Raw genomic sequence first — 21590 nt, 5'->3', positions numbered from 1 at the left:
TCGGTGAATGAGAAGTTATTTGATATTTCCTTTTACCTTCCTTTTTCAGTTGTGGACCCCCCCTTTATTTAACATACACCATCCAAACCCTGCACTGAATACAACACTTTTAATTTCCTCCTGAGCCTTCCTGTTTTGCTCTCCCCATATTATGTAAATTATTATTAACAAACATGAAAATTTATCTTTCCAACACACCTGTAACTCAAAGCGCCTGTCCATTAGGGTGAGAGCTCAGTGGTTCTTACCCTATTTACCATTATGGGCCCCATATGCAGCACTCTGAGTGGTATGTGGGCCACATCCACACAATATATATACTACCTGTATGGCACTGGGGATGTCACGTGGGCTGCGGCTGTGTGCTGATTGGGCCGTGTGGGTTGAGAACCACTGTGTTACAAACTTGTTTTATTGACAGGAAGGTACAACAAATATTCAAGGAATTTACCACAAACTCCCTGGATTATAGATGGAGAGCGAAAGCTGGAGTCTTCAGTGGAAGAGCTGATTTCAGAGCACCTAATGACAGCGTTTAAAGCAGATAGTGAGTGTCCAGCATTGTATATCTAATTCATAGTACTTGGGTTAATTTTTCTTACACATCCTGAAAACAACTCCCACAACTGGCCCATTGGTTACCAGCCTCAATAGACAGGCAAATTGAATGCACATGGAGCGAGAACTACTCTCTCATCCTTCTCAGCTGTCCCTGCAAGCCAAGGCTGGTCCTTCCATAGCCTATGTTATGCCTGATCATTAAATAATTCAATGCTTGCTTTATTTTGTATAGTATTATTACCCTTTTAAAATCGTTCTGCAGCTGAGCCTGATAGTGCCAGTGGGTCCAGCATGCATGGTAGTCTGTTTTAACTCCTACACCTCTTTCTTAACAATTTATAAATGAATGCTCATTACAGAAGACACTATTTAACAATTAAGAAATGCTAAAAAGATTAATAATGTATTGGTTTATTATCTTATCCTTTGACTAGTGCAGTGTGAAAGTGAAGTAAGTGTGAATGTACTCATCCAGAGGTGAGTGGGGCTTAACTCCCAGGCAGGGTTGGGGCATAAGCGGTCAAGCCTAGTGTGTGGAGTCAGATCTTGCGGGTTGATCTGGAGCCAAGGGTCGGAGCTGGGTGTCAGAAGCCAGGAATTAGAGGAAGATGAAGGAGCAGGGTCTGTCGTAGCAGCTGGCTGGGGATCCACCTAGTTGCACAGACAGATTCTTGGTGTCTCCTCCAGGCTTAATTATTGCACCTGGACCCATCAGGGACCCTGGAAGCACTGCCAGTCAGACCCTCTGTGGGCAACACATCCTGTGGTGCTTGGGCCTGCAAGGCTCGCAGCCTGTTGACAGCTGCTCTGCCAGAGCTGCTGGGAGGTGGTGTGCATGCAGCAGGTTCTAGAGCTGCGGATCCTCATACTCCCAGCTGGAAAGCCTTGTTTATTAATTGCTTCTGTCTCAAGTGTTCCGGAATATTTACCTTGACCCTTTTCTCTTGGTCTTGTTTCACTGCCTTTCTGATGTGCATAGAGATCAACTGTCTAAACATGAATCAATTAAATAGGAATTTATCTGTAGGGGAGGGGTGCTTATTGTCCATTTCTTGGCCACCAGACTCGGGGTTAGTGACCATTAGGTACAAGGACAAATTTAATTCGAAATTAGCAAAATTCCTTTTCCCCCGCAGTTGTATGTGTCAGAATGGACACTGGGAAAATCCCAAAGTAGTAATCACAGCATTCTATTAGGGCAGGTACTGAGGGGCACCTGATTTCAGCATGCAGAACTCCCACAGCTGCTGTCTACACTGGCCTGTACATTAATGGTGAGAAAAGGTATGAAGGGCTGCTCCAACTGGTAGCTTGCAGAACTCAAGCAAGGGATTACCTTCCCCTTTCTGCTGCTGATGTGGTTAGTGACCTGATAGAACTAGTAAGTGCCCTGATGGTTGATGGAGATGGCTGGGTAGGCCTCACTGCTTCTGTCCCTCACTCACCTGGCAGTGGAAGCCGAGGAAACCCCATACACAATGAAGAGAGATGTCCAGTTTATGTGGCCTCCAGGGTTCTCTGGAGACAGTTCCACAAAGCTACTGTCATATCCAGAGTGTGATCTTTTAACATGTTCTTCCTAGGAGGGATGGAGGTGTGACTGCTCCTGGGCCAGGTTAACTAGGGAAGGGGTCAGAGGTAGGAAGTTAAGTACCAATCTAATCCTTACCATACCTTGAGAGAGAAAAAATAAGTCTATTCCTGCAGGTGACACCTGAAGTTCCCTTCCCCTTCTGGCCAAGTGTATGGCTAACAGACTCAGAGGTGAGGAATCTTGCTGAAATCTTGGGAAGCTCATGAGTGTGTTTAGGATAAGAGTCACGGCATGAGGGGACAACAAAAGGCTGGAGTCTCAGATTGAGTTTAATCACAACCTTTAGGTATTTAACTCCATCTGGGTAAGAAAAGGAGTAGAGATTAGCAGCGAGTGGGATTCCTTTTAGGATTAAATTGCTCTTTTAAACTTTCTCAAGGTTGTGATGTCCCTCACTCAGGCAGAGGAACTAGGAAGTCTCTGTTTGAGGGATGAGACAGTGACTCTCTCCAGTTTTATTAAAATAGAGTGCAGGCTACATTTTAAAATCAAATTAAACAGCTTTTCTTCTTTTTCTACAAACAAGCTGAGAAAGCTTTGATTAAAAAATTTAAAGGTAAAATCTCTCATTCTCTGTTCATATTTGTTTTTAAAGGTTTTAATTTTTCATCCTCGGGAAGAGAAGATGTGGATGTGAGAACGCTAGGCAGTGGTAAGGTTGGAATGTCCCTTGATTAAAGTCATAAACCGAACAAAATGGTGTCTTGGAGCTACTCAGACACATTTTGCTGTTTGTAAATGGAAAACTAGCTTGCGACACAAGTGCTACTTTGAAACATTCTCTCAATAACTTCATTGACGTATTTACTTAGACACACAGACTGACATTATTTCATAAAAATAATTCTGTGTGAGAATTATAATCTTCACCATAATCTTCTTGGCTGCACAAATACAAACATTTAGAAATCCATAGCTTGTTATAAATGTTCTATCTTGCATTTCCTCATTTGAATCCATTTATGTCACATTAATAAATATATTGTTTTCTATTATATAATTCGCTTTTGCATCTTTTAGTTAGAAAAATGCCTGTTGCTCTTTCAAGATGATCATTTCACTTTCTGGATGTAGCTCCTTTAATCAGCTGTGCTAATACTACCAATAGCTTTCAGCTACGCTGAAACAACTGTAGCAAAAAGAGTAAAAATCAATAATGAGGTGTACCAGACGCTGGCTAATTTGTGGTATAATTCCAGGCATTGCGTATCCTGGGATCAGCGCTGGCCCAGAGCACAGAAAGTGCAGCCATTTCAACAGATGTTTAGTTGAGGGAGCTGGATTTAACATCATCTTGCACCTGGGCATTGCTGTAGGTGACAGAAAATAAGCTAATTAACTTTTTTCTTATTTTATTTTTTAATTAGAACAGACTTGTACAAGATGTCTTCTGGGAAGCAGTAATTTGCACTTACTGATAATACTTAGGTTTAGAAGCCAAAAAACGTCCCTTGTTACTTTCCTTCCATCTGATGGCCATGTCTCTGAAAGCCTCAAACCTCATATGTGTGTGCATAAGAGGAGACACATTTTTTACACCTTCCGACCTTAATGCATAAATCCAAACATTAATTTAGAACAACATGTTTTTATGTTTTATGACTCTGTGCATGTTGCCAGGAAGGCCCTTTGCAATTGAGCTTGTGAATCCTCATAGAATACATTTTACTGCCATGGAAATGAAGGAACTTCAGCAGGTAAATCATTTGCACTTCATGAAAATCATAAAGCACATGTACTTTTGTAACAGGACAGCTTTGCTAACTAACTCCTTTTCTGACATCACAGAAAATTAATAACTCTTCAGACAAAATAAAAGTTCGAGATTTACAGCTTGTCACCAGGTCAGTATTTACTGTCTCTGGCAAGGGATTTCAAAATGATGCTTTGGGAATTCTGCAAACATCCTCATTTATACAGCTCTAAACATCCTCATTTATACAGCTCTGTAGTTATGCTTATGTGTGATTCATTTCTTTTGTTTAGAGAGGCCATTGGACATATGAAAGAAGGAGAGGAGGAAAAGACAAAGACCTACAGTGCCTTAATATGGACAGATAAAGCAATACAGAAGGAAGATATTGCACTTCTAGATGATATGAAGGTATCTGTATTTTTTTTTGCTTTTATAGAGCACCTGTCTCTTGGTAGGTAGTGCACGTGTCTCTCTTTTTCTCTCTCATCGTGTTTTATTGATCATGGGTTCCTCGCACCCTTTTATTCTAGGGCTTATTGTATCCACTCTCCCATTTGCCATTCCTCTTATGCTGTTAAGTCTACTCTTTCCTACCACACAGTCACTGTTGCTGTGCGTCTCCTTCACCCAGGATGACCAGTTATTAGCCTACTCAGAGACAGATGATGTGCCAATTAACAGACAGCACAAAGTGCTTCTGGAGGTGGAAATCTCTCTACCCAAGTGCCCTTCGTGCCATCTCAACATTGCTAAGGGTAGACAAGCAAAACAGAGGAGGAGGTTAAAACAGAACTAGCAGCTACAGCTTATCATAGAATCTCAGGGTTGGAAGGGACCTCAGGAGGTCATCTAGTCCAACCCCCTGGTCAAAGCAGGACCAATTCCTAAATGGCCCCCTCAAGGATTGAACTCACAACCCTGAGTTTAGCAGGCCAATGCTCAAACCACTGAGCTATCCCTCTTCCCCTTGTTTTGTCCAGCCCCAGTCAAAGTCACTTTGGTGACAGTCACAGCAAATAAATCCATGTTCAGATGGCAGTGCAAAATCATGCAACCCAAAGGTCTGACACAAGTATCTGAAGTAAAGAGAATGTAGTGGTGGAATATGGACCAAGTGTCGGTTGGTGAGACACATTGTGTTGAGATACATTGGCTGGTAGAATGCCCATTTCTATGTTCAGGTTTTGTAGTGTTGGAACATTGGCCTAAGAGTCTGGTAGCAAGAGCATTCTCAAGTAGAGACGACTGTTACTTAGTTTTTACTCCAAAATTTGTGTGTTTCGGCTTGAAGTATTAAAATGCATGAGGACAATTGGTGCTCAACATTTTTTTTATCACACTAGAAAAAGATGCTTCCCAAATCAATGCCTCTTTTTGTAGAGGAAAGCTCTTTAAAGAAATGTGATGAAATCTTTGGTCGTCTCAGCTCTGTTTTCTAAGTCTTATTTGTGGAGGGTTGGATGCAGTTTCCACAAAAGCCTTTAATTTTTTTGAGAGTGCCCTGAGGCTCTCATTGAGTTTGTAAATCCTGGAGTTATTCCAGCAAGAGACTATGGAGATTTCAAGGTTATTATGCCTCTGCATTTGTGGTTCCTCTAGCTCGTATCCACCTGAGGCCTTCCCAATAAGACTTTAAAAGATAGCTGCCTCCTTTTTTCTTTGATATACTTGGAGGAAGACTGAAAAAAGAAGAAACACTTCTCAGAAGATCCTTCAACTACCAGAATATATTGTTAAAAAGTTGTCTTATATGAAAAGAAGAAGCTATATATGTGTTAATTTTGTTTGTGCACTGTGTTGGACAATTCTTTATTTGTTTTAAATTCTCCAAAAGGAATTAAAGATTGATCAAAAAACACCTCTGCGGGTTCTTCACAGAAGGCCTTTAGCTGTAAGATCTCGTGTCATTCATACCATGAAATCCGAGTACATAGATGACCATCACTTTCGCCTGCATCTGAAAACTCAGGCAGGGACGTATCCTTTAGACCTACTGCATGATAAATTTTAGAAATAGTGTATTGTTACCATGGACATACAGGCGGTGTTTTCTTTTGCAAGTGCTAGTGTAGTCTGTGTATTATAAACCCCTGATTTTTCAGCAGGTTCATATATTGGGTTTTAAGGGTTTTTTTTTTTAAGTTTGCTTTGAGCTGAAACGTACAAGTTACAAGCTCAGAAATGCAATTGGTATACGTTGTTTTGCTTCATAACAACAAAAAGCCCCTCATTATTTTCAAGATACAGGAGAGCAACAAATGTATAGCTATATACAGATTTCAGGCCCGTTATCTGTAATTTAAAAATGGAGTGTTGCAAGCCTTTGGCATATTCTAGACTGGGATAAAGATTTGTGCATGTTATATGCCAATTGCTGAGTTTTTTTGCCTGTATTTTCACTGAAGTCTTCAGTGGTGATTTGAGGGCAGCATTTGGCTCTACATCCATAGTATACCCTAAGCACTCAGCTTTTTTTGTTTACTTTTAAGTAAAATCTCTCAGTATTGAAGTTAAGTATCAGACATGGCCAATAGTACTTTTCAGATTGATTTGGGTAGTAGCATTATAAATATGCTGTGTGTTCTGAATGGATGTGTTAAGAAATTCTCAGTTTTGCCTGAAAAACACTTTTTAATCCATCCTCTTGGTTCTAGTTCGTATATTGGCCTCCAAACACTGTGTGAATACCAAGAGTCCTATTCCAGCTTCCATTGAATCAGCAGAAATGTGTTTCATCCCCTAGACGGGGTGGGCAAATTTTTTGGCCCGAGGGCCACATCGGGGTTGCAAAACTGTATGGAGGGCCGGGTAGGGAAGGTTGTGTCTCCCCAAACAGCCTGGCCCCCGCCCCCTGTCGGCCGCCTCCTACTTCCCACTACCTGACTGACCCCTCAGAACCCTCAGCCCATCCAACCCCCCCTGCTCCTTGTCCCCTGACAGCCCCTTCCTGGAATCCCCCGGGACCCTACCCCGTATCCAACCCCCCTATCCTCTGACTGGCCCAACCCCTATCCACACCGCCGCCCCCTGACAGGCCCCCCGGGACTCCCACGTCCTATCCAACCCCCCTCACCCCCGTTCCCCGTCCCCTGACTGCCCCCCCAAGAACCTCCACCCCATCCAACTGCCCCCTGTCCCCTGACTGCCCCCCGGGACACCCTGCCCCTTATCCAACCCCCCTGCCCCCTTACTGTGCCACTCAGAACAGCATGTCTGGCAGCCGCGCCACTCGGACGGAGCCAGACACGCTGCTGCGCTACCCTGCAGGAGTGCGCAGCCCCGCTGCCCAGAGCGCTGCTCGCGCAGCAGTGCCACTGAGGGGGAAGGGGGGCAGCGGGAGAGGGACCGGGGTGAGCCTCCCAAGCCGGGAGCTCAGGGGCCGTGTAGGACTGTCCCACCTCTGCCCTAGATGCAATGGAGGGCATGGGGGAGGTTCAAGATATGTAATTAATTTGTATTTGTGAGTTTGTTAGATCCTGGGTTAAATGTATTTGTTTTTGTTTTAATATTTGCCTAACACTTAGGTTCTAAGAGTCTGTTTAAGGAAAGTTATCAGTATGACTCACTCATTTATTATCTGAGAAATAGTTATATAACATTTTAAAAATGAAACATAGATTCGTAGATATTTAGGTCAGAAGGGACCATTATGATCATCTAGTCTGACCTCCTGCACAACACAGGCCACAGAATTTCACCCACCACTCCTACAAAAAAAACCTCTCACCTATATCTGTGCTATTGAAGTCCTCAAATTGTAGTTTAAAGACTTCAGGGAGCAGAGAATCCTCCAGCAAGTGACCCGTGCCCCATGCTACAGAGGAAGGCGAAAAACCTCCAGGGCCTCTTCCAATCTGCCCTGGAGGAAAATTCCTTCCCGACCCCAAATATGGCGATCAGCTAACCCCTGAGCATATGGGCAAGATTCATCAGCCAGATACTACGGAAAATTCTTTCCTGGGTAACTTGGATCTCACCCCATCTAATAGCCCATCACAGGCCATTAGGCCTATATATCATGAAACTGTTCTAATGACTAAATATCGGTATGTAGTATCGGTTGCTACTTACTGTAACGGGTTTAGAATTTAGCAAAATGTCACTACCCAGTTTAAAACAAACAAAAGGATGGACTGTGAGGTATGGTAGCTTTCAACTTTAGAGCTAGATCCCAAAAGCTAAAGATGGCAACAGCTCCCACAACTGATTTTGCAAACACTTACATTGTATCTTGGATCAGGAACAGAAATAGATTTTGGTATTTCTGCTTTGTGTTTTTTGCCATATCCTTTTCACCTTTCTATATTAATCAGCTCCGGTCACGCAAGGCCCAAACTCACTTTTCCTTAAGCAAGATCTAGTTACATTAAAGAGTTTGTACACGGAGATTTTGGAAGAACAAAACCCAATATTGGCTTCCTACTTAAGAGAACTGCTGACATTCTGGAGCTGGATGTAGAGGTAAACGGTTCATAATATATCAGGGTGGCCAAACGGCGGTTTGCGAGCCACATGTGGGTCTTTCACAGTTAAAGTGTGGCTCGTGGAGCCCCCCCCCCCCCCCATGCACCCCCTTCTCCACCTACCAGACTGGTGTGGGGGCGGGAGAGCTTAGGGCTACTGCTCTGCGGCACAGTGGTGGGGCTAGGGGCTTTTTCCAGAGATGACTGGTGCCTGCTGAGAGTGTGGGGGCACAATTTAAAGGTTGGCCCCCCCTTGAATCATGCCCCCCAGGTATGACCCCCTTACCCTCAGTGACCCCTCCCTGCAGCTCCCAAGTGTTAGCTCTGCTTGGAGAGGCAGTGGCAAACAGCTAGGAGCTGCAGGGAGAGGCCGCTGCCTCTCCCCACAGCCGGCCGTAGCTCCCAGCTTGCTGGCTCCAGCAGTTGCTGTGCAAAAATCGGGGTGGGAGGAGGACATGACCCCACATCCCGTCCCCCCACATTGCTTCTGGCTTTTGCCCAGCAAAGAGGGAGGTCTTGGGGATTCAGCCTGGCGGGGCATGTGTGCCGGGGTTCGGGACTTCCAGGGCTCGGGGCTGCCCCACTCCTGCTGAAGGCACCTCCCAGGGTGCTGAAGCCCTGAGACAGTCCTGCAGGGAGTGGGGAAGCCCAGAGCCCGAGCAGGTGCACCCCGGCTCTTGAACTTCTGAAGACTGTCATGTGGAGCTCGGAGGGTCAGTAAGTTTGGCCTCCCCTATAATATATCCTATCTTCAGGTCAGCAAAGCAATTGCATTTGTAAGGGTTTGTCTACACATGAAAAATAATCCAAAAGAAGGTACGGTATGAATTTAAAGCAGATTAACTATTGCAAAATGGATTAGGCTCCTTTGAATAAGGCAGTCTTATTCCAAAATAAGAGCATCCACACATGGAGTTGATCAGGATAGCTATTCTGGAATTATGCCTTGTGTAGACAAGCCCATAAGCCGTATGTATAAACTTTCTTGCTTTGGCCTAATTAACAATCCTTACTGCCATTAATGCAAAATATGATGTTAATACAAAATAATCGTTAAAATTTTAAACACGTCATTGAGCCATATGCTCCAATGATGTCATAGATGTGCTTCACTGACGTCTTCAGGGCTCACCACGGGAGCAGGAATCTGCTTACCTGGAGAAGGGTCTCCTGGATATATCGTGCTTATTTAAACTCTGGCTTTATAATGTTCATCAGTGCATGGTGGAGTGTAGTTTAGCAATAGGGAGTTTTGCTCTGTGTGTTAAGTGTGCCATACCCTCTCCCTTTAACAGAACTTCTGAGAAGTGGGGCTGCATCAGAAATAAGAGAAATGTCACCCTTCGTATCAATGCCACTGATTCAAATGCAACACTGGATAACATCTGACTCCTTGCTGGTAGCCTCAGCTTGGTTTCTAATTGACACCTATCCATATTACAGTCTCATTACCCCGATAGCAAATGGGCATGAAGACTAAATTTTTCTTGTACCAAAAGATGGTCCCTGCAAATCAGGAGTTAGACATATTGGTAGGGCAGAGTATGGGAGGAAGCCAGGGCTGTACCAGATCTTAAGATGAAGGGAAGATTTTGCAAGTATTAAAAACCAGGCATGATCACTAATTTCACATTAAAGAAGGAAATAGAAAATGATTTAAGTTATCTGATCCTAAATTCTTAAGCCTGTGTCACAGAATAAACACACACAGTTGTCTGTCTGGAATCCTGATAACAAATCTTTTAAATTATAAATGAATTCCTGGTGTCACTGAAATCGGTAGGAGTTTGGCTTCTGCACGCAGTGCGGCCAGGATTTCACCCAGACATGTTTGAGGAACTGCACGCGTGCTACAAATTTGTAATTCTAGTGTCATAATCAGTATTGTCATCTGACTACATATATTGTAAAATGTAGTGATTTACTTAAGAAAACGATGGACTAAAATAAGTTATTTGGTTTCTGGAATTTTCAAATGGAATTACTGAAATATAATTGTAAAAAGTTACTGATACTGTGGGGATTCTGCTTTCCTAACATTTTTAACTGCAGAGAACAGCATAGGCTTGGACTTAATATTTAAACAAATGGCTGCAGTTTAATACTTTTTTTAATGTGAAACAGCCAGCATCAGGATTTTATCTTTGCTAACTGTATCCCCGTAAAGGGGAGTGGGTGAGAAGGAGCCTACAAAGACAACTGCTGAACATGAGCAACTAATGCTAGACTGCAGTTGATAAGCGTTGCACTCTCGCTGAATGGTGTCAGTGCAATTATTGCACACAACTAGGAAAGATGTCTAGGGACTTGGAAAATAATTAGTCATTTTACTAATAATGGATTTTAGCCTAGCCCAAGAACCTAATCTTTTTATGAAGATGTAGATTAGGTAAGGAATAGGTATGATTAATTTAGGCAATCTTGAAGCCAGGGTGTTTAATGTGCCGTCATTGTGACCCCTACTTGACAAATGCCTGATGCTTCATTAGTGACGGATGTGCTGCCTCGGGAGCAGAGCTGGCAACAAGTTTACGCCCAAAGGGAATTGGCCGTGAGGCCAGGGGAGAAGGATAATCCCGATTCCATTACTTGTTAGACTTGCTGCTAATACAGTATGTGTCAAATATGATTTGTGCATTTTGACCAGAAGTAATGATGACTTAATCATCTGACCTACATAAAATCAGCCACCTTATTTTTTGAATGAACTATACATGTCGAGGAGTCGTATTTGGGGAGTGATCAGACTTTACTCAAACACTGCCCACAGTTCCAAACTCCATCCTCAATCCTGTAATAGCTGGATCTTTCTGCTGTATTGATCAGCAATAACAATAGTTATTAATTACATTTAACTCACCCTAATCAGCCTGAAATACTGTTTAGAGCTGGCTGGCTGCAGCCTCAGATCAACATTACTGCATTAGGTCACACTTAGAAAAGCCTAGTGTAAACTGTAAAGGTTAAAAGCTTTTTGGCTTTTTCAAAATGCAAGCGTACACTCTGCCAGAAGCATATGGGCCACCAAAGAAATGCAGAAACCCCATGACCCTGTGTACTAGCTCACTCCATCTTCTTCTTGTTTCAGAGGAGCAGCCGTGTTAGTCTGTATCCGCAAAAAGAACAGGCGTACTTATGGCGCCTTAGAGACTAACACATTTATTAGAGCATAAGCTTTCGTGGGCTACAGCTCACTTCTTCGGACACATAAAATGGAACATATAGTAAGAAGATTATATATATATACATACAGAGAAGGTGGAAGTTGCAACACAAACTGTAAGAAGCTAATTAATTAAGATGAGCTATTATCAGCAGGAGAAAAAACTTCTGTAGTGATAATCAAGATGGCCCATTTAGACAGTTGACAAGAAGGTGTGAGGATACTTAACATGGGGAAATAGATTCAATATGTGTAATGACCCAGCCACTCCCAGTCTCTATTCAAACCCAAGTTAATGGTATCTAGTTTGAATATTAATTCAAGCTCAGCAGTTTCTCATTGGAGTCTGTTTTTGAAGCTTTTCTGTTGCAAAATTGCCACCCTTAAGATCTTTTTACTATATGTTCCATTCTATGTGTCCGAAGAAGTGAGCTGTAGCCCACGAAAGCTTATGCTCTAATAAATGTGTTAGTCTCTAAGGTGCCACAAGTACTCCTGTTCTTCTTCTTGTGTTATGCTGCTTTGCCATGTCTTTTTAAGAATTTGTTCCCCTTTTGTATTAAAGTTAGTCTTTTGTTAATATGCAGAAAGTGCTAGTGGCAAGTCTTTTCTAAAACACCAGGTCTCCTGATCTAGTGATTTTGCTTTCCACCCCCAACCCTCTTTCTTTTTTAGTCTGTTGATGTTGATTGGCCTCCAACCCTGAATGATTAGAGTCTTTCATTCAGAAGAAGAGTGGGAAGAGGAAGAGTGACTTGACTCTCTTATCAGGAGCTAACAACAAATTGAACTGTGTACTGTATGATAACTTGTTTATCCCCTGCAAAATATTTCTGTTGAACATTTGGATCATGTTGATCTGTCAGGTTTTTTTAATTGGCTTAAAAACTCAGGATCAGTTGATGCTTGTTCAATTAATTTGCAGCCTTATTGTAAATAAATTACCATCCCGTGTAAAGGGGTCTCTGACAGGCTGTATTAATGATGTATTAATAGCAGTAAGTGGTTTCTTTTAAAAAAAATTATTTAGAGAGATGTCCAAACCCTGATCTTTGCAAGCTATACCAAATATGCTTTCCTGAATATTGTTTGAAACCCTTTGATTGAAAGGAGAAGTTCCCCTCCCTGCAACCACACATACCCATATATCATCTAATTTTATTCCTAACCAGAAAAAAAAAGTAGACACGTTTGTATCAGATACCATAAGCATAATCTTATCTAGATGTTTGTACCACTTCCCAGATCAGCAGTCTAAAAGCCTGTTCCTAAGTACGCCAAAGACTATTCATATAAAGGATTTGTTATAGTCTGATCCTGACAATTCTCAGTTAATATGGAATTCTGAAATCAGTGGGACTACTCCTGGAGTGAGGAGTACTCAACATGCGTAGGGGCAGCAGAATCGGGCCTACAATATTTCCCCGATATATGTACTGGTGCTGGTTGGATTTTGACTATTGTAGGGGGGAGGGGGTGGCTAAAAACTTTATACCCAAAAATTCAGTTCAGAAATTCAGGAGGTGCCTCATGGGATTTGTAGTTCAAGTACCTCATACTCCTATTCTCTTCTGTAGGCCAGGGTCCCTGACCAGCCTACATCTCCCATGTCTCCCCTCTTGCTGAGCCCCTGTGTGCAGCATGAGAGATGTAGTCTGGCTGGGGAAGCCACCACATGAAGGAGAGTGGGGACATGAGGTGCCCAAACTACAACTCTTTCAGGGACCGTAGTGGCATTACTGAACAGAAATATTTGGGGTTTTGGCTGACAAACATGTTGCGGTTTTTCTGACATAAGCTGAAAATTCCCACAGAAAGTAGCCAATTTTTTTGAAAAATTTCATCTAGTTGAAAACTCCATTTTCCATCAGAAAAACAGTTTTAATTGATTTTTTTTTTTTAATCATCCCTAGGGTATACTTACTATGTTCATTGATTAATTTTATTTTATTGTGCTACTTCTTTAGCATAATAGTGGCAGGTCCAAGTTCCTCTGCAAAAGAGCCGTAAAAGTAGCCATCTGTTTGTGTTACATTTTGTGTGCAGGTTTACACCACATCCCACTTCCTGTACAAAAAGTGAAAGACAGATAAAAAGTTCAAGTCATGATAGAATTTTAGCATGAAGTACAGAAAAGGCCTAATCTAAAGAAAGCAAGCTAATTCACTACCCATATGGCTCTACCTGCAGTAGGAACGGTGAGGCTGTAGTATATGTGGTTTTCTGGCATTTTTATGTCAGCAAAAACATTTGAGTCCAGTCTGCGCTACCAGTGGTGAATCACAAGGCCCCGATTTGCCACTGTAGCTGAAGCTAAGGTATATAGAAGCGTATGAAAACTTGTGTATAAATTAACAAGTCCCCACTTTAATATGTGAGTGTGAAATGGCCTCACAGGTTGTAACCCAAATGAGAAATTAAGAGGACTGCCTTACAACACGTCTTGCTATATTTGATGAAATCAAGACTGAGTGAGTGCATCATAGAGCTATTTCTGCTCCTATGAAGCACAAAAAGATGAATACAGATTCAGGAAGAAATTGAGGGGATTTGGAATTATTAAAGAGGCTTTTTCTTAAAATGTTTCAGAAATATGTCAGGTATTCTGCAAGACACACTGCTATTTATGTGGTGGTGGGGGGAGGAACTGTTGGGTGGACTGTACCCACTGCTAGGGTCAGGAAAGACTCATTAAATTAGTTCCTCTTCTCCACTATCTCCAACATGTAAACATGGATGTAGGAGTTCAAAAGTACATTTCTGTTTCTTTCTAGAATCAGGAGCATAATTTAGACTACAGGTTTTGTTTCTAATATAAAAGTTACTATGAGCAAACGCTTCCAGCAGTAGTTGACTTAGATAATCATCTGTGTGAACAGTTACAAACACTAAGAAAGGAGACTATGTGAATGATGGAAAACATAAGAAATTGAATGCACAAAAGAGAAACCCAGCATAATTGTCTTGATTTCTTGAACCTATTAATAATGATTTCTAAATTCCAAAATCTATAGGGAAAAATCAGCAGGAATAGACATAGCAGATATCACACAACAGCCCCTCCTGTCTGCTACAAAGCTAACAAGGCAAAAAAAGAGAGAGAGCACGCTGCTAGTGCTGTCTTAGTACAAAAAAACACTCTGGTCACCATTCTCTCTAATATAGCGTGTGCTATGGGAGCAATGAAGACACCATTTAGAGCTAGAGTGTAGCTGGATGATGAGATTGTAAGGGCTATTTTAAAATATAGGGTCTAATCTCCCTTCCTTGCATCTGCAGAGCTCCCAAAGATCCTGAATCACAACAGGCTTTCCCTAATATATCTGCATTGGGGGTGAAAGTAACTTAACTGACTTACTGGTACAAGAGTAGCAGGGGTCCTGGGCAGGGGGGGTGCCTCTGGGCCCCCAGAAGGGGTGGGGCTGAGGCCAGGGCCAGACTTCCCCAGTCAGTACTGCCCGGCCCGCGCCAGCGATTGAAAGGGCCTGGGGTTCCCGGCTGTTGCTACCATGCCAGTGGAGGCCAGGAGCCCCGGGCCCTTTAAATTGCTGCTGGGCTCCTGGCAACTACCACGCCAGCAGCTGGAGCCCTGGGCCCTTTTAAATCGCCGGGCTCCGGGGCAGCTGCCTCTTTTGCCCCCCCCATCAGCGGCCCTGCCCATACAGTCAGCTGTGTACCAGCAGCCACTTTCTTACCGGTATGCCGTACTGGCTTACTTTCACCTCTGGGTATAATGCACATGAAACTAAGGTGGTAGCTAAGGTGCCTATACACATAACCATCCAATTATGTTCATTGGCTACGTAGTGAAAGTGATCACATAAAATATAAAGAAAATTTTGAAAAGCTAATATAATTTGTTTTGCAACTTTGTTAAAATCTGCAGGTTTAACAAGAAAATAAACCCTTCTCTCCTTCAGCCTGTGTGTTTGTTTGTAATTTACATTGCAGAACTGGAACTAAAATAAATTATACTTTTATTTTAAAAACAACATCAGGGCAAAACTTACCCTTTCAAGTAGCCTCACTGAATTAAGGTGATGGCTTGTGTGAATAAAGGGAGCAGGATTTAGTCTATTATAGAAACTTATCAGATCAGAAATGTAACACACTGAAAGGAACTATGCAAAGAATGAAAACAAAAGTTGTTTCATACATTGCAACATTTCAGCCCAAAGACAGACAGCTTAGTGTGTGTAAAAAGTTATTAACATTGACTCAGAAGGAACTCTAGGCATCACTAAAAGTACGCATTTCCCCCATGTGTCCTAAACTTATCTTTCCTAACAAAAGATATAGCTTTTTAGAATTGGCTATTCTGTTCAGAATCTAATGTGGGGCACTGTTGTCCCTCAAAGGTCATAGGAACTGGGGCAGCCAATAAGAAAACTGACATTTAGCCCAGCATTGAACATCCTTACACTTGCGTGATGGTTCATTTAACTCAACTGGACTTGGTGTGGGAAGAAGGATTTGTAGGATCAACTCCCATAAAGCAGAAGAAAAAGGTATGTTAAAATAACTAGAGTGGGTGATGTGTGGTAAATCTAGAGAGCATCATCCCTACTATTCACTACTCCAAGGAAAACATCCCCTGGACCTTACATTTCAAACAATAGCTGTGCAGAGCTGCCCTCTGAAACGCAGGCTTCTTGAAGGTGTCAAGGACACCCAACAGCTGAGCCCCTGCAAAAATATCAGGAGTCATTTTTCAGAAAGTAGGCTTTAGGCCTACACAGAGATTTTGCATGGCTCTAACTAAACTGGTAGGTTTAGTAAAGGTATTCATAGTTGTAGCTATACCAATAAACACATCTTTACATTGTAACTGCCTATACACTATGGTGGCGTGCTGATTTAACTAAATTTGTTTTTCTACCAATTTAGGCAATCAATGCAAAAAACTACACAGAGACGCTCTTAGTGTACTAGTCACTTTAGGCTTCCCAGTAGCCAACGATACTCAGTAGCCATGGAAAATGCCTTAAAAACAGATTTCCTAATATGAACAAAACAAAAGCAGAGTCTCTCAAGCTGATTTAAGCTTTTGGGGCCTCACATGAGTAGCCTCATTTAAGTCAAGGAGTATTAGAGGGGCTGAATAACTGTTAGGATCCGATTTTCTTTTTCAATCTAATGTTCTTGAATGGTCTATGGGGACAGAGTATAAACACAAAACCAGCTCATCTTGGAGCCAAAAAGGAAAACACAGAGGTGAATTAAAATATTTAATTATACACAATAAAAAATTGTAGCAAAGAATTTTTGAAATAAAAAAATTACTAAAATGTTAATTGAGAACTTTAAAGAAACTGATTGACCACATATTTCAAGCTTTATATTTCCTCAGTCATGCTCTGTTGGGTTATTACACCTACAAATCACATGAAAAATGCTGCTTGGTCCCTTTCATTCATTTTAAAAGTATTACGAAAATGCTGACGAGTAGCACGTTGCAGCTCCTCTCACCTTAGATTTATAGGAAGCACCTGTCCAAGCTCCAGCTGCATATATAATACACAGGGCCATCCTTAGGATTTATGGGGCCCTATACAGTATTATTAGACTAGAGCCCCTATGCTCCACTGAAGGCGGTCCCCAGCCAGCACCGCTGACCCCAGTGTGTTGAGGTGGCCCAGCCACCACTCCTGCCTGCGGACCCCCAGAACCCCCCCCCCCCCCCCATTGCTGACACACACCATGCTTTGTACGCAGCAAATGCTGCGGCAATGGCTCAAGGCAGGCTTCGTGCTGTCACATGGGGGCTGCATCTTGCCAGAGCCCATGGCCCTCCTGCAGCCACTCACCACGAGCCTTTTGACAGGATGTACCAAGCAGTAATAACAATAATACGTGTGTGTGTGTGTATGTATGTGACTGTGTGTGTAAGAGAAAAATCTGTATTGAGAGATTGACTCGTGAGAGGCAGAGTGTATGGGGGTGTGAGAGCCAGACTGTGTGTGTGTTAGGGAAGTGTGAGAGACAGTGAGCACACTGTCACTTTAAGTCCCAGCCCCCCCATGTGGAAGTTTCACTCCTCCCATCCTGGCCCCAACCCAGCCCCCCCGGACACCAAGCAGTGCAGGTAGGCAGGGTCCAGGGAAGGACTCCACTCTGAGCAGCGGTGCACCGGCAGAGCCGGAGGCTGGAGCCTCAGCTGGCCAGCTGAGGAGCAAGGGAGGGGGTGGGGAGAAGCCTGCTGGCCCAGCACAGGCAAGGGGCTGGAGAACAGAGGATTCCAGCCACAGCCAGCGAGGGTGGTGCCCCACATTTTCCAGTGCCCTACGTAGCCGCATATGCCTAGGGACAGCCCCGATAATACAATCTAAAAATATCTGCAGAAATTCATACACACACCTGCCCTGTATTGAGCATTACGACGGGAGGTGCATAATCACCTACACCAGTGGTTTTCAACCTTTTTTCATTTGTGGGACCCCTAAAAAATTTCAAATAGAGGTGCGGACCCCTTTGGAAATCTTAGCACTTGTCTTCACTACCGGGGTAAGTCAACCTCAGTTACGCTACTCCAGCTACGTGAACAAAGCTGGAGTCGACATAGCTTTGGTCGACTTACCCCAGTGTCTTCACTGAGCTGCGCTGATCATAGACGCTCTCCAGTCGACTTCCCGTACTCTTCTCCCAGAGGTGGAGTGCCAGGGTTGACCAGAGAGTGCTCTGTCATCGATTTAGCGGGTTTTTACTAGATCTGCTAAATCGATGCCTGCTGCATCAATTGCAGCAGTGTTGATCTCCCCGTATTGAAGACCAGCCCTTTGACCTAGTTTGCAGGTCCGCAGACCACAGGTTGAAAACTCCTGACCTACGCCCTTCAAATTATTGCTCTGAATGAGATTTATTTATTATTGCATCTGGGAGTCAGTGAGATCTGTTCTCCAGTCAATAAATAGACTTATACGAGTTTTAAAAGTTTAGTGATGCCTTTGGCAGTGGAGCAGACTGTTTAAATAGCTTTAAAAAAAGTGAATGTGTCTGATTAGAGAACTTGAAGCTATAGAAACCAAAACAAGATAACCCCAAAACCCCACAAAGAAATATCATTTATGGGCTAGATCCTCACAGGTGCCCGAGTTATGCTTGACAACCTATGGGGCTAAAGGGGTAGGGCACAGCCCCTCATTCCGGGTGCAGATGGGGATCCTAATTAGCAGCGTGGAATCATTCTGGGTGTCCAGAGCACAGCATGTTTTGGCCACACCTTCCCTTTGCCCATGATGCCAGGAGCCAGAAGTAGGTGGTGCAGAGGTTGCAATGCTAGCTTTATGGCACCCAGGACTCTCCTCGGCAAGGGGACTCTCAGCTGCTTGTGTTTGGGTAGCCAGCTTCTCGACTAGCCCAAAGTCACCAGAAAGGAGGTGCCATGTAAGAGGATCTAACCCAGTATATTTTATGAAATTCAAAAACAAACACATGCAACCCCAAAAAGTGTATTCCTTACAGTACCAATCCCCTGCTACTATTCATAAAGCATCCAGTACGTTAGAGTAAAAAAAAAAAAAAAAAACACTGAGAGAACAGTGCAAAGTAGTTTTGCTTCTTTGTTCAACAATTCATGCCACACCATAGCTGCACTATTTAAGAATTCCAGGGAACATTCTAATATTTTTAAATAGACTTAACAATGACATAGTCATTACCATTTTTAAGAATAATTTGCTTTCTAAGCAAATGGAGTGAACATATAAATGTAAAAAAGATCAGTGCATAAGCTAAGTTTAGCAATAAAAACGTATATATAAAAATGTTGAGACAGCACTGTCAGGTAAGAAGAAAATATTAAGGGGACTAAATAGGCCACTGCTGTGCACCAGCAGGACAATTCCTGGGTTTGTCTAGTTTCTTATTTAGCAAGTTTATATTAATTTTGTACGGAGCAACACCTGTTTTTGTTTCCAGCTAGTTCTTTCCCTTAAATTATATAAACTTGGCCCCTCTGAAGATACCTGTTTCCAGGGGTGAGCTTCTGCTGAGTGCAGGAGGTCTTTAGCACCTAGCAGCCCCCTTCACTATCCCTTTCCAACACTGTAAAAAAATTATGTGGGGTTCTTTGGATGTACAAATTCCCAAACCCTATTCCCTAATGTCGCCTTTAATGTGGCATCAACCCTTGATCAGCCACCCTAATTATAGTCTGAAATGTGCATAATAAGTTGCCCTGATAAACATTCCAAGAGGAAAAGCCAGGCTCCCACAGCAGTAACTATGAATAGGAATATTCAATTACATATCAATTGTCTGTCTCTGGCCACGAGAGAAACTTTGGATACTGGTTTTCAGATTGACAACAAAACAGAGACTCAGTGGTTGTAGCTCCCCAATAGATCCTCTAAAGTGGTTCCAAAGGAGTTCAAAAACTCTTCTTCACCTTGGGTCCCACCCATGTAGTACTGGCTATTGGAAGCACTATTTTGATTATTCTGAATAAGAGTGCTGGGTGGCCTTGATTCGTTCACAACTTGAGGGTCTGCGAAATTGTACGCAGCTGAATGAAATGCGTTGGACTGTGAACTAAAAGATGAGCTACAAGAAGCTGCTAGAGATGTACTGGTAGAAGGCACCTGATGGATTTGCCTCCTGTGATCACTTGGATTTAAAACTTGATTAAATGATGCCTTTTCTACGTTCATGCTCATGCATCCCATTTCATCAGTCTCCATGTTAACAATGCTGGGTGCTGTGACGTTTATGGTGTGAGCCTGATGCATGATGCTGCTATCAGAGACATTCTGCATGTCTTGCTGTGACATCGCTGATGCTCCTATACCATTTGTGCTGGCAAAATCTCGATAGTAGTTTAGATCCTTCTGATCAGTCCAGTTCAGAACATTTTCAGGAAGAGCTGAGAGAGAACTGCTGTTTTGTGGGTTAGGGTTAAGTGCATCCATCACAAAACAGTTCTGTGTCTGTGTATTAACTGTGTTGCCCGATGAAGAAGAGGAGCACAGGGAATGCCAACATGAAGAAAGAGCTTCATCATGCTTAACCGGTCCCATGGCCTGCACATTTGTATGGTGATGTGGGATTGGATTTGAATTGCATGTGGGTGCGGAATAATAAGACGGAATTTGACTGGTGCTTACAGGAGTTCTCTGCAGTGGCATAATTGCAGTTTGAGAAAACATATTTGGTTCTGTGAAAAGGAAACAAATATCTTAATTAATGCCTAGAAATTATAAGAATGAAAAACATGGCAGGGAGTTCAAATGGTCAAGCCGGCCAAAGTGGTACAGCAAAAGCACTAAACACAGGCTTAACTTTAGGCACATGTGCAATCCTAATGACATCAGTGAGATGATTCATGGGCTTGCAGTTAAGCACCTACTTTGCTGGATCAGGCCACAGTGCTTAGCACCTTGGAGGACAAACCCTAAATGTCCAACTTGCAGTTAGACTAGCTGTAAACATCACCCTTCTTTACTTGAAACGTGGAAGCTAGAGAAGCTTACAATAAAAAATATGGATGGCTTTGAGGCTGTATAGTAAGTACTCTCAATATCTTAGGACATGTCTATTCTGCATCTGGGAGCAAACCTCCAGCCCCAGTCCACAGACTTGTACTAGCAAGGCTCATGCTAGCACTCTAAAACTAGCTGTCTAGATCGGGGCGGGCAAACTTTTTGGCCTGAGGGCCACATCACGTTTCCAAAATTGTATGGAGGGCTGGTTAGGGGAGGCTGAGTCTCCCCAAACATTCAGGCATGGCCTGGCCCCCACCTCCTATCCAACCCCCCTGCTTCTCGCCCTCTGAGGGCTCCCGGGGACTCCTGCCCCATCCAACCCCCTATCGGTCCCCTGGGACTCCTGCCCCATCCACCCACCCCCTGCTCTCTGTCCCTGACCACCCCTGGACCCCTCACCCCTAACTGCCTCTTGCCACCCATCCAACACCCCCTGTCATTCCTGACTGCCCCCCCCCCGGAACCCCTGCCCCATCCAACCCCCCCGTTCCCCACCCTCTGACTGCCCTGACCCCTATCCACACCCCCAATCCCTGACCACAGGCCCCAAACTCCCCTGCCCTCTATCCAGCCCCCCCCGCCCCCTTACCGCGCTGCCTAGAGCACTGGTGCCTGGTGGCGCTACAGCCGTGCC

The 21590-nt window shown here is 43.3% G+C and overlaps 2 protein-coding genes across 9 annotated transcripts in view; one reads left to right on the top strand and one right to left on the bottom strand.

Moving 5' to 3' along the window:
• PUS10 (pseudouridine synthase 10) overlaps positions 1 to 15396 on the top strand; it is a 77166-nt gene extending 61770 nt beyond the window's left edge. For 5 of the 7 annotated variants that reach the window (XM_037895978.2, XM_037895979.2, XM_037895982.2 and 2 more), the window contains 8 exons: positions 422 to 547; positions 2751 to 2807; positions 3776 to 3852; positions 3944 to 3999; positions 4142 to 4259; positions 5686 to 5828; positions 8213 to 8312; positions 12153 to 15396. In XM_037895978.2, the coding sequence (XP_037751906.1) occupies positions 422 to 547; positions 2751 to 2807; positions 3776 to 3852; positions 3944 to 3999; positions 4142 to 4259; positions 5686 to 5828; positions 8213 to 8312; positions 12153 to 12191 (716 nt within the window). In that variant the 3' untranslated portion in view covers positions 12192 to 15396. Of the gene's footprint in view, positions 1 to 421; positions 548 to 2750; positions 2808 to 3775; positions 3853 to 3943; positions 4000 to 4141; positions 4260 to 5450; positions 5829 to 8212; positions 8313 to 12152 lie in introns of those variants that run through there. The other 2 variants (XM_037895981.2, XM_037895983.2) reach the window with 2 other exon arrangements.
• The window catches only part of REL (REL proto-oncogene, NF-kB subunit), a 45542-nt gene continuing 37308 nt past the window's right edge, over positions 13357 to 21590 (bottom strand). For both annotated transcript variants that reach the window (XM_027822322.3, XM_043543890.1), the window contains exon 10: positions 13357 to 20628. In XM_027822322.3, the coding sequence (XP_027678123.1) occupies positions 19796 to 20628 (833 nt within the window). In that variant the 3' untranslated portion in view covers positions 13357 to 19795. The remainder of the gene's footprint in view (positions 20629 to 21590) is intronic.

This window comes from Chelonia mydas, chromosome 3, assembly GCF_015237465.2.
Source record: "Chelonia mydas isolate rCheMyd1 chromosome 3, rCheMyd1.pri.v2, whole genome shotgun sequence".
NCBI lineage: Eukaryota > Metazoa > Chordata > Testudines > Cheloniidae > Chelonia > Chelonia mydas.
This window is presented reverse-complemented; position numbering and strand designations above follow the sequence as displayed.